This window comes from Mya arenaria, chromosome 15 (assembly GCF_026914265.1).
Source record: "Mya arenaria isolate MELC-2E11 chromosome 15, ASM2691426v1".
In the NCBI taxonomy this organism is placed as follows: Eukaryota; Metazoa; Mollusca; class Bivalvia; order Myida; family Myidae; genus Mya; species Mya arenaria.
Genome location: NC_069136.1, coordinates 16,137,483 through 16,156,154, shown reverse-complemented (window position 1 = coordinate 16,156,154; position 18,672 = coordinate 16,137,483). Strand labels below are relative to the sequence as shown.

General features: G+C 35.7%; 1 protein-coding gene across 1 annotated transcript in view; it reads right to left on the bottom strand.

The window, feature by feature from the left end:
* The window catches only part of LOC128219150 (fibrillin-2-like), a 100,190-nt gene that overhangs the window by 65,738 nt on the left and 15,780 nt on the right, over positions 1 to 18,672 (bottom strand). The window contains exons 3-9 of the mRNA XM_052926970.1: positions 12,448 to 12,595; positions 8,755 to 8,971; positions 5,976 to 6,088; positions 2,428 to 2,495; positions 2,021 to 2,074; positions 933 to 1,129; positions 371 to 483 (exon numbers count right to left, since the gene is read on the bottom strand). Coding sequence (XP_052782930.1) covers positions 371 to 483; positions 933 to 1,129; positions 2,021 to 2,074; positions 2,428 to 2,495; positions 5,976 to 6,088; positions 8,755 to 8,971; positions 12,448 to 12,595 — 910 coding nt within the window. The remainder of the gene's footprint in view (positions 1 to 370; positions 484 to 932; positions 1,130 to 2,020; positions 2,075 to 2,427; positions 2,496 to 5,975; positions 6,089 to 8,754; positions 8,972 to 12,447; positions 12,596 to 18,672) is intronic.

Below are 18,672 nucleotides of genomic sequence, written 5' to 3'. Positions count from 1 at the left end.
AGTAGTGTATTATTTATGGTGTGACGCCAGACGTGTCAGTAACATGGGTATAAAGTTATGACAGGCATATGAGGTCCATGCAAGCACTCATCGATATTTGATGCTGAAAAGAAAGGATTCTAGACATGATGCCGCCATCATGATGCAAGACTACAGTTACTCCAGCACAAACTCATGCGGTTATCACTCAATAGTTCAGATGTGCCATACTTCGTTATTAAACATAAAATTGATGACGTCAAAATATTTATGATGTGACGCTTATGTCATTTTAAATAGGTCAACAGCGCTTACACTCAAGCAAAAAATTCCGACCTTAAATTAAAAAGACATGGATAGGGCATCATCACAAACAAAAAATGACACTTACGTCATCACAAAAGGGCGAGGCTAGATCCTTGAACTCCCTACTGTACGGATTAGTTAGCTCACCCATCCACGTCATATTGTACACCCATACTGTGACGTTCAGGCGAAGGCCAACTGAAACAAGCAGGCGTCATTCAGCAGCTCATTGAAGGTATTCGACCCACAAATAAGTCATAAATATCTTAAGGTTCCATTTGCTAAAATATTATAAATGTATATTTGTAAATCCTAGTGATCCGCTATATTTTAATCATTTTAGAATGGATTTGAGGGGCTTTTTGCAAACCAAATAAACCTCGAAATATCTTAAGCAAAACAGAACTTATTATCATAATTTACTTTTTTAAAATTGATTTTAGGAACCAAAACAATTTGTTATCATGGTTATCTTAAAGATATATTCCTATGAAAGAATAACTTCTTTAAAAGATAACTGTACAAGTTATAAGGTAAAGCCACAGAAACAAACAATCGTATCATTTCGATACCCCGAAGAGTGTCCGTAATAAAAGGGACTTATCATAAAAATGACATTTTTAAAGTTTTGTATTTTAAACACCAACCTTCGTCAGGTGGTGCCTCGGTTGTAAACTGAGCAGCAGACGACCGAATATCAATTATGAAGTCATCTAACATGATGACGTCATAGTCAGTTCCCCGTTGTCGCCTCATGTTTTGTTCTATTATAAGAAATATGCGATCTTCTATATTGCTGACGTCACCACGAAATATCAATTTCAGGTAAGCTCTCGTGTTGTGCCTGAAAACAAACGTTCACATTATACAAAAAAATGGCACAATTCCAATAGGTGTCAAGTGACAGAAAAATGATAGAATAGAAAATTGTCATCGTTTATTGTAAACAAAACTATGCTATATATTATTAATATAGATCCTCTACTACGTCTACAGTTTAACAACTTTATTTATATTATGCATACATCAAGAAACAGACCAGCAGTAGTATATACATGTATATAGAGAATATATCATAGAAGCTGATGATCACAATCATACAGCAATAGAAGTGTTTAAGAATATGTTCCGGTAAAAGAGTTTATTCGTCACCCCCCCCCCCCCCAAAAAAAAAAAAAAAAAAAAAAAAAAAACGCATTCTATGACATCAGGAGTATTGGTTTGAATAAACAGGAATTAGATGCATTCTCATTTGTTTTATTTCGATTTTAAATACAGCTGAAATATGACTTAACGTCTCATTGATGCGTTTCCTGGGCAGAAATCAGTACTGTGTTGTTTTTAAAGGACCATGAGAAGGTTGTTTCCCACTGGTGGGGATTAAACCCACAGCCAATTTTATTAATGGCGGACACCAGGGGCAGTATTCAATAAGCAACTTGGACTAAACTTAATTATAAACTATATTATAAACTGTTTTGATTAGCCTGTATTTAAGCTGACCAATAGGCTTAATTGAAACACTGAGGCATGTCTAAGAATAAGGATAAGATCGAAGTGAATACTGGCCGTGTTCCACTTGACCATTCTCGCAACAGGTACGTTTAACATTGTCGATGCCCCTAGCATAGTTTAAGCATCATACTTGCCCTGTTTCAACAATTGTATTGGCATATACAATGGTGTTGAATATACAGCAAATAAATATGTAACTGTACTGAAAAGTTCTACGTACACAACCGTGTTTGTAATGTTGGCACAGCCGCATCGGTCTGGTTGAGTATCATCGCTGAAAGAGACATTTATTCGAATAAAAGTGTGTTATAACAGTGATAATTAAAAATGTACTAAACTATCGAATGGAATTAGCAAACTCTTAGCATATTGCAACAAACTATTACTGAACAAAAGAAAGCTATTTAATAAAGTATGGTCATAACAATTTTCGTTATATGTATATATTATAGCATGCTATTAATTATAACTTGTAGAAAAAAAATACAATGGAAAGGTATAAAATATAATAATATATATAGCTGACTGCCTTAATTTGTGACTTTATAATACGCATGCTGTCAATGAATGTGTTATTTTTAGAAGAGAAAAATAATTAAGATGTAGTTTAAGAAACACGTTACGTACATAAGGAACTCTATGGTACAGTTTTCATAATGTTGCTTAACCTCGCTCTTCCGAATGTAAGAATCGATCTGCAATAGAACAAAAACCTCAGTTCATCTTAAAGTGATAATCTCGAAATTCGCAAAACAAAACTGAGATTAGAGACACAAGGATATACGCAAAACAACATCAGGCCACTATCTAACGATGAGCTTGCTGAGATGCCGGAAAAAATAGGGCATTTTGGCCGAAAAACATCAATCGAACATTTAACAATAAGCTTGTCTAGAGGCCGAACAGCATCAGCCCCATCTTTAACGATGAGTAAGTAAGGGGCAAAATTATTTAACAGACAAAAGGACAAACATCATTAAGCAAACATTTAACAATGTGTTTGTGAGAAGACTCAATCATGTTTAAGACATAAGGATAAACAGTATCAGCTCCACATTTAATGATGGGTTTGTGATAAAACTCTATTAGAGACACAAGGATAGACAGCATCATGCCAAAATTGTGTTTGTGAGGAGGCTAAAGGCCAATAATTTACAACGAGCATGTGAAGAGTAGCAAGGGTCAGGCCGAAAATAATCAGACAATAATAAAAAGGGCTTGCGTTTTTACTAAACATTTCGATGCAAAAGGCGATTCGATTCGGCACAAGGATCAAGTTGGAGCAGCATTAGCTTAATATCTAACATTGAGCCCGTTTATAAGGCCGTACAACAGTTTCAAGCCAATATTTCGCGTTTGGCGTTTTAGGAGGCTCAATAATTAAAAATAAACAACATTCGAATATAAAACGATGACCTTGTTTATAGACACAATGATAAAGACCGAACAACAGCAGCTCAACATGTAACGATGCGCGTGTTTAGATACCGAACAACACCATGCGATATTTAACTATGAACTTGTTAAGAAGCCCAAGGGTCAACAAAGAACAACACCATGCAATATTTAATGGTGAACTTGTTAAGAAGCACATTGGTCAATAAAGACCAACACCATGCAATATTTAACAATGAGCTTGTTTAGAAGCACAAGGGTCAATAAGGAACAACACCATGCAATTTTAACAATGAACTTCTTTAGAAGCACAAGGGTCAATAAGAAACAACACCATGCAATTTTAACAATGAACTTCTTTAGAAGCACAAGGGTCAATAAGGAACAGCATCAGGCAATATTAAATGATGAACTAGCAAGGAGAACAGCATCAGGCAATATTTAACAATAAGCTTGTTAAGGGGCCCAAGGGTCAAGGACGAACAGCATCCGGCAATATTTAACAATAAGCTTGTTTAGGGGCCCAAGGGTCAAGGACGAACAGCATCAGGCAATATTTAACAATAAGCTTGTCAAGGGGCCCAAGGGTCAAGGACGAACAGCATCCGGCAATATTTAACAGCGAGCTTGTTAAGAGATACAAGGGTCAAGGACGAACAGCATCCGGCAATATTTAACAATGAGCTTGTTTAGGGGCACAAGGGTCGATGAAGAACAGCATCCGGCAATATTTAACAGTGAGCTTGTTTAGAGGTACAGGGATAAAGAGAGAACAGCATCAGGCAATATTTAACAGTGAGCTTGTTTAGAGGCACAAGGGTCAAGGGAGAACAGAATCCGGCAATATTTAACAGTGAGCTTGTTTTGAGGCACAAGGGTCAAGGGAGAACAGCATCCAGCAATATTTAACAGTGAGCTTGTTTAGATGTACAAGGGTCAAAGGCGAACAGCATCAGGCAATATTTAACAGTGAGATTGTATAGAGGTACAGGTGTCAAGGGAGAACAGCATCCGGCAATATTTAACAGTATTTAGCAGTGAGCTTGTTTAGAGGTACAGGGGTCAAGGAAGAACAGCATCAGACAATATTTAACAGTGAGCTTGTTTAGAGGTACAAGGGTCAAGGGAGAACAGAATCAGGCAATATTTAACAGTGAGCTTGTTTAGAGGTACAGGGGTCAAAGGAGAACAGCATCAGGCAATATTTAACAGTGAGCTTGTTTAGGGGGACAGGGGTCAAGGGAGAACAGCATCAGGCAATATTTAACAGTGAGCTTGTTTAGAGGTACAGGGGTCAAAGGAGAACAGCATCAGGCAATATTTAACAGTGAGCTTGTTTAGAGGTACAGGGGTCAAGGGAGAACATCATCCGGCAATATTTAACAGTGAGCTTGTTTAGAGGTACAGGGGTCAAGGGACAATAGCATCAGACAACATTTAACAGTGAGATTGTTTAGAGGTACAAGGGTCAAGGCAGAACAGCAGCAGGCAATATTTAACAGTGAGCTTGTTTAGAGGTACAGGGGTCAAGGAAGAACAGCATCAGGCAATATTTAACAGTGAGCTTGTTTAGAGGTACAGGGGTCAAGGGAGAACAGCATCAGGTAATATTTAACAGTGAGCTTGTTTAGAGGTACAGGGGTCAAAGGAGAACAGCATCAGGCAATATTTAACAGTGAGCTTGTTTAGAGGTACAGGGGTCAAGGGAGAACAGCATCAGGCAATATTTAACAGTGAGCTTGTTTAGAGGTACAGGGGTCAAGGGAGAACAGCATCAGGTAATATTTAATAGTGAGCTTGTTTAGAGGTACAGGGGTCAAGGGAGAAGAGCATCAGGTAATATTTAACAGTGAGCTTGTTTAGAGGTACAGGGGTCAAGGGAGAACAGCATCAGGTAATATTTAATAATGAGCCTGTTTAGAGGTACAGGGGTCAAAGGAGAACAGCATCAGGCAATATTTAACAGTGAGCTTGTTTAGAGGTACAGGGGTCAAGGGAGAACAGCATCAGGCAATATTTAACAGTGAGCTTGTTTAGAGGTACAGGGGTCAAGGGAGAACAGCATCAGGTAATATTTAACAGTGAGCTTGTTTAGAGGTACAGGGGTCAAGGGGAAATAGCATCAGACAATATTTAACAGTGAGCTTTTTAAGAGGTACAGGAGTCAAGGAAGAACAGCATCCAGCAATATTTAACAGTGAGCTTGTTTAGAGGTACAGGGGTCAAGGGGGAACAGCATCAGGCAATATTTAACAGTGAGCTTGTTTAGAGGTACAGGGGTCAAGGAAGAACAGCATCAGGCAATATTTAACAGTATTTAACAGTGAGCTTGTTTAGAGGTACAGGGGTCAAGGGAGAACAGCATCCGGCAAAATTTAACAGTGAGCTTGTTTAGAGGTACAGGGGTCAAGGGAGAACAGCATCAGACAATATTTAACAGTAAGCTTTTTAAGAGGTACAGGAGTCAAGGAAGAACAGCATCCGGCAATATTTAACAGTGAGCCTGTTTAGATGTACAGGAGTCAAGGGAGAACAGCATTAGACAATATTTAACAGTGAGCTTGTTTAGAGGTACAAGGGTCAAGAGAGAACGGCATCAGACAATATTTAACAGTGAGCTTGTTTAGAGGTACATGGGTCAAGGGAAAACAGCATCAGGCAATATTTAACAGTGAGCTTGTTTAGAGGTACAGGGGTCAAGGGAGAACAGCATCAGGCAATATTTAATCATATGCATGTGAACATGCACAAGTGATCAATGCCGAACAGCGTGTACATACCTGTCCACATAGTGGATTTGCGATGTCTTTATATGCTTCTGAATTCTGGTCCTTCATGGCATCATTGTATGGAACGTTGAGCAACGGCAAGGAACCGTTTGCTATCGTCGAATCTGGAAAACATATTGTGTAAGCAACGAAATAAGTGAAATATCAGAAACATTGGCAGTGTCATTTCGATTAATGGGTTTGATGGCATAGATGGTATTTTTAATCAGAGATATAATCATCAAAATATATTTGATTTACATATATTTTAAACAGAAGGGATGCTAACTCATATTCGAACATTCGAATATTTTATCAAACCATTTGTCGTCGAATGTAAAAAATCGGTAATCGAATACTCGTTGTTTTTTATGAATAAATGAAAAAATAGTATTTTGCCTAAAACTTAGTTGTTGTCTATCAAATTCGTTTGTCTTGTTTTACAATGATTGGCCCCTTTGTCACAGGAGTGATTGGGATAACAATACACTTAACGCGCGTCATATGTAGATTAGAGGCCTATTAGAACACTGACTCCAAAGAAGTTAAATTTATTTTCGGTACATTTTATTTACCATGCCAATTGAGGGTAAAAGGAACAGGCCTTTACACCAAAACGATGTCTTGGTTGCCAATTAAGCTATGCACTATTGCTCAATTCGCCGTAATGATATAAATGATTTGTGCCTGTTTTGTGCTACAGACTGCTTTCCATGTTTCGATATAACGTTCGTGCTTTCAAACATTAACTGTATAGCGTTTTAGGGTATAGTTCCTGTATTGTTATTCGATAGATGAGTCGAATCCACGTTTGTTTATGTTTAAATGCATTACTAGTTCCGAGTTGGTTTAGGTCTTTCATAGTTATATTTAGTAATGGTCAATCCCAGAAGGAGACAGCGAGGTAGTGCAGACTTTAAGACAGTTGAGGTACGTCCGACGGATATAATTGACCCTCTGTAGGCGCATGATATCATTCAAACGAAAATTTACGATCTTCCCCTTACAAACAGAACGGAGTGAAACTGAAACTATACACTTTTTTTTGAAAACGGGGAATTTCAGAGGCTGATTTGGAATAAAAAGGGTCTGCCACTTTCAAAAAGTTCCAATGTAGCTAGGTACTGTCTACAAAAAGTTGTAAAATGCCCTGGCTATTTCTAAAGCGAAAAACTGTAATTTACTACAAAGATTTCTTTTGGTAATTGGATGTTTAAAAGAAGAACCAAATATTCGAATATCAATTTTGCCATTCGTTTGCATCCCTAAAATAAAACCATCATCCCTGATTGGTACTGTCACATATTGTTATTAGCTGTCCATTGGTTCAAGAATGTACCCTTTAAAGGGACTGTACACCAGATTGGCACCAGGAAGTTTTTTCTTGTAACGACAATTATTTAATAGAATGTGTTACGCTTTGATATCTTAATTGTAAAAAAGTACCAAAATGTAAACAAAATTTTTGTCGGAGACCGGGTTCGAACCGGGTCCAGCGTCGTATCCACTGAGCTACGACATCTTACTCCAATCGGGTGACATAATAAAGCTATACACCTAAATCGGTAATGTCACTTGATAACACCGACTAGCCAATTACGCATAAGGAATGAATTATACTAGGTAGACATACCCAGTATATTTTTTTAATGGAAAAATACGAAATAACTGCTGAACTTACATAAACTGTAAACTATGTGGTCATTAAATTTCAATGCATTGTACATTAATAACAAGTTTATGACAAGTTTTGACAATTTTCTTTTTTTCTTGCAAATTGATCATCTGGTGCACAGTTGCTTTAACATGTTTTGTGATCATACACTTACTGATGCGAAGCACAAACTAACTAAAAATTAATTTCTGTCAAGAGGTTATTCAAATGTTATGTTTCTACAACGAATATATCACATTTTCAGTTTGATATGCGTGAAAACTGTATAAATTAAATCTGGTCTATATAACATGCTGGTAGAAAACTGATGTCAAATAGTTCAAAATGCTTACAATATTCATTTGCCCCGGGATCTGAAAAGAAAGAATCTAAGCTATAAACACGATAACATTTAAATAAAAATGCCAACATCGTCTCGTCCAAGGAACGGAACAATCGATTACCACACATGACATGCATTACTATTCATTTTGCGACTGATCACTTCAGCTCTGTTTTAAATTGGGTTTAATGTGAAACATACTACTCAACGAGATAATATCTTAATGAAACATTTTAGGTGGCCTTCAACGTTTATTTACGACGTAACTAGAAGCTGCACAATTCATGCATTCTGTCGGTTAAGTTGAGTGATGCGTTGTAAACAAATATAATAAGTATACCTCAAATAAATGTGTCCCTTCATAGTACATACAAAGGCGATCTATATCCGTATATCGCTGCATTTGAATTAAAATCCAGTTTTAAGACGTAAGTGGTCCATATCATATCTAAAGCCGGCCCGGACCTCGCCAAAAATATGACATGGACTGCTGACATCATTAAACTATTGAGTACGGCTTGCGACTTTCATAACAATTGTAATTGAAATAATTTTGTTCAATAAAACACATTTAAAACGCTTTGAAATATTATTTGGTAGACTAAGTATGAAATGTTGGTATAATTTAAGAATTAAATTTTAGATTAAAGTAAATTAACTTTTTTGTTCTTCGTGAAAGTTACAATGATGTGAAGATTTGCAATTTTGACACTTGATTCTGCACTCAGACTTGACTGAGACCATTTGTGATCATTGCCTATGGCGCCTCCCTACAAATAACTATTTCAACTCACCATTTCTGAGCAAATAATACACCATAATGCCGATGCCAATAGCTATCAAAATGGCTGCCAAAGTGAGAAAAACCGCGAGACAGCACGTGTTCCTCCGTCGACGTCTGGTGCCACGTGACGACCTTGACCTGAGTGACACGTTGTCATGGTAACCGCTATGGTAGTTGCTGTATGCGCCATTTAGAGGCCCTGGATCTCCGTGATAGCGCATTGGCATCTGAAATACATTTAGGTTATTAGATGTGTATAAATTTAATACCATTTTTAAAGCTTAAAGCAGTAAAATGTCATTATAAATCAATATGTGTCTCTTTTAAGCTAATGTTTTGAGAAAAAATATGGACGATTGACAGTTTAGAACACTATTATAGAATCCTTATTTTGCTACGCATTCAACTTCAGCAAGTATAAAAAATGAAAACAAAGTTGAGGAAATACAAAAGATATAATGTGCTGCCGTCTGTGACGTTTATACAGATTTAAGATTAGTAAATCAGGGTTAAAGTCCTTTATTGAAACTCCCCAGCCCCATGTATGTGTTACTTCAGCCCGTTAGTATTAATGTATTAATACTATACAATTACATTAGGCTTAAACCTTTAAAGCATCCATTCTCTTTGTTATGATTAAAGATATTTATTATGTACTTTTGTTTGATGCGAGGCAGTTATAACACCATTTGTTTTGTGTAATAACGTACTAACAGTCTTTAATTTTCTAGTGGTTTACATTAAAATGTAAAAACTACCCATTGCTGGGCCAGCCACTGTTTTTAATTTTTACAACTTCACCTGATAAATATCAATTACGGCTGACTGCTGAAATAACTAAATTGGAAAATTTGAGAAATACAACATTCTCATTTGACAAATATAATGATGACCACTAACGCAGGTTGATGTTCATAAGTTTTAAAAGACAAAATAAAACCAAGCAATAATTTGAACGGACTCATTATGTCATTTAATGAACACATGACATGTTATTCAAATATCTCAAGAGGAAAAAAGAGGAATTCTTTGCATTAAACGTAAAACTATTTTAGGTTTTCATTCGTAACCCGATAAACGTTTCAGTTCGTTTCCACTCGAATAACCCTGTGGTTAATGGTTTGCATGCATTGTGCTTTTGTATTTCATAACGCAATTACTTTTATCATTAAAATCACAAAACAACCAGAAAACAACAAAACAACTCATTAACGAAAAATGTCATAATATCAGTATATCAACTACCACAAATTACATTACAAATGTTACGCGAATGTCTCTAAACGGCGCCCAAAGCCCGGGGCTCCATCGGTTACAAACGAGCCCGTTAAAAGGGCGTTGGGTATATTTGATTGGTTTTGATATCGCGGTGATACAATCTGGAGCGTCATGTCATTTACGGTTGACTGACCTACTAGGTGAGTCAACTTTTTTGTATTAGGTATGTATAGAAAAAGAGTCAATAGTCGGACGGTCATTGTGTTTTTAATCGATTTTATTAGTATTATAATATTCGCCATAATAAATAATTCAGTTGAATACTCATTCAATGTGCTGGTACAAAACTTGTATATAAAGTATGTTATGTTTTCTTGTTCGTTCAATTACATGACTCACATAAAGGACTGTTCAGTTATTTAGTTTAATAGTCATTTAATGTGCTGATTCAAAACTTGCACATATATTTTAAATTATGTTTTCTCTGTTCGTTCCATCACATACAAAACATAAATAAACTGTTGCGAAAGTCTTCCCAACGAGCTTGCTAAAGACTGCCTCTGGCTGAATTTCCAGTTGCTCGTTGTCATTAGAGTGACATCTTCACATGAATATATATATATATATAAAACTTTCAAAGTATTGTGAATTCGTATATTGACGTTTTGACAGTTAAGATAATCCCGTCTGAGCGTCGAATTCACAACATTACAAACGATCCACGCGGATACCTTCATTTACGCACGAATAGCCAAGCCTCCGCCTTATACTACCCTTATAATTCTTTACCGCAGATATACTAGATACATACATTTTGCAATAATATTCAATATGAAAAACAGCCTGAAGTCATTTTGCATTTGTTGAAATACGTGACTTATTATGTTTTACGATAAAGCACCTGCATTAAACAGGATAATATTTCTTTAGTTTGCCAACACCCATATTTTGAGTTTCTGTGTACCGCGAGTCCCTTCGGAGCACATCGGCCTTTTGATATCAAAAACAACTTCGGATGTACATGAACGGTTTACAATGTCTAGTTACATTTTACCACGCTGCAAGTAGATCGCGTAGTAATTTCAAATCAGCAGTTAAACCTAAGTACTTAACTCTTGATTATCTTTATTATCTATGCAAAAATACACTTCACCGGATTCAATATGAACTTAGTAATACAAATACACGTAAAAAGACTCATATTAATTAATAATATAATTTTTAATTTTACGAACTATTTATACAGCTGCAACCAAGTTGTTTTCAATGGAAAATGGCCGAGGAAATAAGTTTGCGGCGTACAGCATTCTATTTTTGCCCTTTGTTACTACATTAGCCGTCCCAGTACTAATTTAAAATGTATTATATCGATTCAAAGTAGTGAAAAAAACCCCATATATTGGCAGAATTATAACACTTTGTTACTACTTCGTACTTCCTTGTAATGGTTTTAATTCTTTTTGAATGTCATAACTGTTTTGATTTTCTTTTCATCAGCACGTAAATTGCATAAATTTTCAAAGTATTTTTTAATTTAAGTCTTCATAAGAACTGCGAAAATAATAAGTTTCGTATTAATAGCTTTCAAAAGCATGGATCAAAGTTTTTTACACGGTGAGTGGGTGTGTAAGCTTAATTATATCCACGTTTAGGCAAGGCCCATTCGGCGAGTGCTCCGATAAGATTTTAAGTCATTTAAGGTTTGTGGAGCATAGTGCACAGTCAGAACTGAACCATGGTTGGAGCTTCCCTGGTTCTTAAACGTGCACCAGTGTTTAGTGCTGTCACACGGGGCCCCTATCTTACGTCCCTGTCGTAAGCCAATTAGTGTTTGTTTAGTGGTGCGACTGGGAATCGGACCTACGACCCCTGAATTGACAGTCAAGTGTGAAACCAACAGACCACGGATCCGCCACAATATGACACTGCCTGGTCTTCGTTCATTTTAAACTGACACTAATAGGGGATATAAGAGGAAACCGGACAGGATGGACTTTCAACTGACAATGTTTAATGAATTCAAATGCAGATCACAAAGCAATATTTCCATCCATAAGCACTTGGGTCAATTCATATGCCTACTTAAACAGGACTTAGAGAATAGTTTAAAAATAAAGACCAAGGGACGTTAGTTGAGGCATAGATAATTTAAGTTTTCTGTATCGGTTTTAGGTCGTTAATTACAATAAAAACGACCCTATTCCGAGCAAGTGATGGATTAAAACAATCAGACTGACAAATTGACAGTTTATTTCCTACACTGATTTGGGTTTCGATTTTGCCTCATCAAGTCACATTGTGTCGTTACTCGTGTTTTACCAAAAACATCGATTTTTAATAAAGTATTTATCACCATTTTCGAACTGAATATCACTTTCATGGGATGGATTCTTAACAATAAAAATATAGGAAAATTCTAACAAAGAATAAGTTGACATGAACCATAAAATAATAACATAACATAATAAACTCGAGTTCGCCTTACCCCATGAACGCCTCCATAGTACCACGAGGAGGCGTCGTCCTTTCCCCGGGGAAGCGAATCTTCGTTCATCTTATCCACCCACGAGGGCGTCCCCGACCTTGACCTCCGTATCGACATGAGGTCACTCCCGGTATGGAGAAGTTTATCTCTGAAATATATACATAGCACAATGATAATCATTTCCCACATAATTCTCATATTGGCCCGAGATGGTAACAACATTACGTTGGTGTGTGCATTTGTTTGTGGGCAAATGATAACCGAGATTTTTTTTACAAACTTTAGTTAGTCTTTTCATATCAATGTTAATTATTAAACTAGCGTCTGTAGGACAAAGTAGCACATAAATTGTGCTTGCATGTTTGTGTTGGTCAATGACAATAAATGATTTTTCAAACGTTCTCTTGATAATTTATACGTAAATCGATTCTGACATTTGCACTATAAAACACATAATAATAAGTTATAGTCCAAATTTGACGATCTAGGAACAATACAGTGGGATATCTCGGCCTACGACCGCTCATTTTCTGTGGTTTTCCAAACCTGAACTCTAACATAAACGAAGAAGTATCAATAGTCTTTCATATTGAGAAAGCTTTATTTTTTATATTTTCAACAAAATATGCTTGGTATATCGATACTTCCGATGGTAACATGGCCCTATTTTTCGAATTATGAAGATATCATTTTTAACTCCGGTATCTCTTTCTCACATCAAATATAATTCAAATAATGTCTAGTTCTAGTTGAAATGAAAATCGAATTGACCTGTGATATCTTTCATGAATGAATGCAGTTTATTTCCATAAACCCTCCCGACCTTACTCTTTTTTTTGCCGTAGAGTTGATTTTATATAGTAAATTCCTTAAAAATATGCATTTTGTTAGTGAACATGTTCACAATTTAAAATTCTCTACAATAGTGATACACCCTGATATTGGTCGGTTTGGTACAGAATCACGGTTCATAAAAAAAACAAATGGAAAAACAAAGTTTTGTCTACTTACCTAACCTATTTATTTAGATGTTAGAGGAAACAAAAAACTTTTATTGTCTAACTGTTAAATATATGAAACAAAACAGAGCTCAGGCTTACAAACAGTCTCAAGTCTGAGTTCAGTCTCGAGTCTGAGTTCAGTCTCAAGTCTGAGTTCAGTCTCAAGTATTCAAACGGTAATTATGTTACTTTCTTTCTAGCTGAACATTTATGGTGACATGATTTGAAAAAAAATAACTTTTGACTCTGTACTTGAACTTGTCATTTAAGAATGGTCATGCATTTTTTAAAATGTTATTCAAATCTAAATATACATCACATGCTATGAGGGAGAATCCTCTTTTGCCATAGTCACATTGATAATTTTGATATTCGCCACTACAATTAACACCCATAAGCCACAGTTATTTATAGTAGTTCGTTGGGAACGAACTCCTGCTTTGTTGTAATACGACCTTTAAAAACAAAAAGTGAAATTAAACCTTAAAAAAACCCTTCAGATTTATCAAAGTGCCACTCCTTCCAATACTCTAGCATAAAATGAATATGAATAACTGCAGTTTAACAATATCAGAAAATCTCGAATTTAGGCATTTCCAGATTTTCTGACATTGCTAAACTGCAGTCATTTGTAGTTACTTTATGTTAGATCGTTGGTAGGAGTGACACTGTTGATAAATCTAAAGATTTTTTTAAAAAATATTTTAGTTTAAATTTCACTAAAATAATACAGGTCATATGGAACCAAAACAGGTGCTCGTTCCCATCACTACTGATGAGTTATTGAGGTAATTAAACAAGAGCGCTAGTGAATAATTTCATGACAAGGGCTGCGCATGATGTTACTGCTTTGTAGCAAAATGTTAAGGACAGCGTTCAATAATTATCGTGTGGGATAGGTGAAAAGCTTGCAGTTTATCCGCATAGTAGTTATGGAACGGTTACACCCTCTTCACTTGTAACCGTTGCGATATGGAAGTTAATAAGTTAACGAATATAAAGGAAACACTCTCACACATGTAATACTCAATGAAAAACATGTACCTTTTTTATTAGTTTAGATACACCAAGTACAGCCAATTTTGTTCGCTAGTTTATGTAACCATTTAAATGTAAAGTATAAGCCCAGTATATTGGTGAACACGCCCATATGTCTCTAACACAATACTTGTATACATTAGTGTTATGTTAGTAATACATCCATGTAGTAAATGCATGAGCATAGCTTGATTTATCCTGTGGCAAGGCATTCTTGTTTTACTCGAAAAAAAAAATATCAGTAAGAGCTATCCGGTGTGTTTTAATATATTTACACCAATTATGAATAAATAAAGGTTATAAAATAAAACAATGCTAAAGATAACTTAAAACATGTTATCAAGTAAGTTTTTCTTCGGTTTATTTACTCAAATAATTTATATCAGTACTAATACAAATAAAACTCAAGTTCCCTTACTACGTACCGTATAATACTATTATTAAAAACACTTACCCTGTGAATTATTTCTGTAGCTAGTCCTATGATGCCTGTTCACAATTTTGACTGAAAAGCACACGTATTAAACGAAAATGTGATGGAAAATAAAAAATATTCTACACTCGACTGTATTCAAACACAAAAGATGATTACTAATGAGACTATAAAGTGAAATAATATAATTTAGATTCTGATCACCGAAATACGCAAGGGGCCCCGAGCGAAGATGACTTAATGCATTGTATATATGAGGCGTGTTCAGTGTCGTTTATCTCGATCTCAAACGGAACAAAAAGCAATGACGAACATATTTTAAATCGTTTATTGTTTCCTTTATGAACTTTTTTTCCCAAATTAAGATATTTATTGATTCAATGTGGTTAGAAATTAAAACACAAAGAAATGGTTTTACTTTTATCGCAGTTGCTGTGTTAAGTGCATCTCCTCCATCGGCAGTTTAATTTAAACTTACTTATTTTACAACAAAACTTGTTAATCAATTCATTGATTAACACACATTTATCATTCTCGTTGATACCATCGTAAAGCTGCACTCACACAGATTGAACGATTTTCTAGATTTTTTTGTCTTGGAAAGAGCCAATTTATGCGAACATGCATGTAAACCATTTATACAAGACTGCTGGCGAAAAATAGAAAAAGATTTTTCTATTTAAGTTCAAAAACTGATGTTTTATGCATTGTTCTTAAACCGTTAGTAACGCTTTAAGCCATCAGACATTAGTTTTCGAACAGTTATATGATCATCTGCGATTTTATATTTTGTCAGCAGTCTTTTATCACTGCTTTGCAGATATTTACGCAAAAATATGCTCATTCAGAGACAAAAAGTAAAACAAAGTTGTATATTAAAATGTGCTTTAAAAAATATACTAGTTACTAGTTTTTGAAAATGGAAGTAAACCCATTAAATCTTTTGGTTTGAAAAAAAAAATGAAGTTTTAATAAATCTGGAGTATTGTTCTTATGTTTGACCCTTCCCTCAATGGGAAATTTATTGCATTCATATTTTTTTATAAAAAAACTTCCTTAACTATTATTTTATTTGTATTGTGGGCCTTCCTTTAGGGATGTGTACTTGTTTACAAATATTAAGTCGGAGTTGCGGCCCTTCCCTTAAGAATGAGTACATGTTAACAAATATCAAGTCAGAATTGCGGGCCTACCTTTAGGGATGAGTACATGTTTACAAATATCAAGTCAGAATTGCCGGCCTACCTTTAGGGATGAGTACATGTTTACAAATATCAAGTCAGAATTGCGGGCCTACCTTTAGGGATGAGTACATGTTTACAAATATCAAGTCAGAATTGCCGGCCTACCTTTAGGGATGAGTACATGTTTACAAATATTGAGCAAGAGTTATTAGCCTTCCTTTAGGGATGTGTACATGTTTACAAATATTGAGCAAGAGTTATTTATTGGCCTTCCTTTAGGGATGTGTACATGTTTACAAATATTAAGCCAGAGTTATTTATTGGCCTTCCTTTTTTGTATGCCCCCACCTCCCCCACTCCCAACAATGCTGACAGCTGCAAGGCTATGACACTTCACTGTTTATTTCTTAAGAAACTGACAAGGGTAAAAGCTCATTATATACACTACTATTATATAGACTGACAGTCTTTTCAATTTGCCTTTCTAATCTAACGTCAAATGTCTCCATTTCTCTAGAAATCTTTTTAGAAAAGAACATTAAGTGTTTAGAGTACAATAAAACCCCGTTGGCTCGAACTCACATGAACTGGCGAAAATACCTCGAGCCTCGAAAATTCGAGCGAACATTCAGTTCGGGCTAACGAGGGGATCGAGTCAAGCGAATTCGAGCCAACGGGGTTTGACTGTACTTTCTTTAAGAATGAAACGTGAGAGAAAAACTTTTAATCGGCTTGACTCATAATCGAACTTCACTCAAAATGTTATAACGCACGCATAATGTAGCATCGTTAGGGTGATATTAATAAAATATTCGATCTATTTCTAAAACCCCATTTGTCATAAATGACCATATAATGAGTCTTGTACCGCTGAATTCACCTCAGAGTAATTTTTCAATGGTTTTTATTAGTTTGGTTTTGAAAGTTTAATAAATTGTTCAAAATGCAATCCAAAATACAGTTTATGAATAATTGAACCTATTCAGACTTTAAATATGATTTTCTCGAAACATGAAAACGACATGAAATAAGGCGACGAAATGTTTACAATAGACTATAACCGACGGACAACGACCGAGAGGATCACGGAAGCTAACCAACAACACTTTATGTTCAATTGCGCTTCATGATACGCCCACGCATTACAGCCATCTCATTTTTCTGCATATCTTCATCAAATATCCGTTCAAATACTTTCAGATGTCAATCGACTGTTGACTTAACTTTTGAAACTGTATTCATCTACGGTCAACTTAATGTTTAAAGCACTTACGTGATGCTGATCAAATCTCTGTGAATTCCGTCGATAGGTTTGTCATAACTACATTGCCTGAAAGTAGTATATTCCCGACTTCTCCGCAATGAACAAATAGTCCGCCCCTCTAGAATATGCTAGATAAACCCGCAACCACATCTGTCCCAGATATAGGCATCTGAAATAGAAGAATACAAAACATCGAGTATCCATACATCTTGTATATTTTTTGGATAATAACTTTTAACTCAATGTTTATTGGTAGATCAGTTTAAACATTCCTTGTTTCAAGATCAACCGCCTTGGGTTCGATTCCTGGCTAAGAAATAGTGATAAAATAGGGCAGAAATGACGAAGGGCAAGTTAGAAACCGTAATTATCCTTTACTTTTAACAATCTGTAGAAAATCATAGCATAGATTAACATGTTCAATCTCCTTGTCTAAATAAATATACATTGCTATTGTTGGTTCTTCTTGGTAAAATGTTTCCGCTTCTATCACTTACTGCAACGGTGCCTCAACACAGATTCTGCATTTTATGATGGTATTAGTTATGATATGGTGGTGATTTTGTTGAACGCTTTTAAAATGACAAGGCGGTGGCCGACAAAAACAGTTATAAACTAATGCAGTATTAGCCAAAGTTTGAATAACTGATTCATCGTTTAAGCCTTGTAAAAAGAGCACATTACTGCTCCTAAATGATCACTCATTTAAACTTAAATAAATGCGAAAATGAGATCCCTACAACACGGCACTACAACAATGGCGATCTACGGAAATGCAGTTGCCAACTAATGCTGTATTAACCAAAGTTGGATTAACTGCCTTTTCGATTGATCTTCATATATCCTACAACGACAACATAGTGATCTAGATCTGATAAGCGCTTGCGGAGGAAGCTCCGCTCATGAAAGTCTCTCTAAGCCGCCTAGGTCCCTGTCGCTACCTGCACATAGAGTTCTGAGGATATCTGTCACAGATTTCTAAAAGGCGTCGAGCGCGTGTCCACCAAGGTTGAGCAAAGAGTCATTCCACTTACAAGATAACCCGAACAAGCGCTACCAAACCTAGACAACCGTACCATCGCTATAGTTAAACTAATATTTTGCATTTTCACTCATTTATGTTATTTTTTTTCATTTACTTATTTCATTTAGGTATAAACTTCATCGATACATCATATATCCTCGCATTAGCGTATGTTTGAGTGGTGCTAAATCGAAAGAACCAACACATGCTTTATGAAATGTCCGCATTAAAAATTGACAACTTTGACAACCGTGTTAAGTAATAAGCACATTATTCGATAA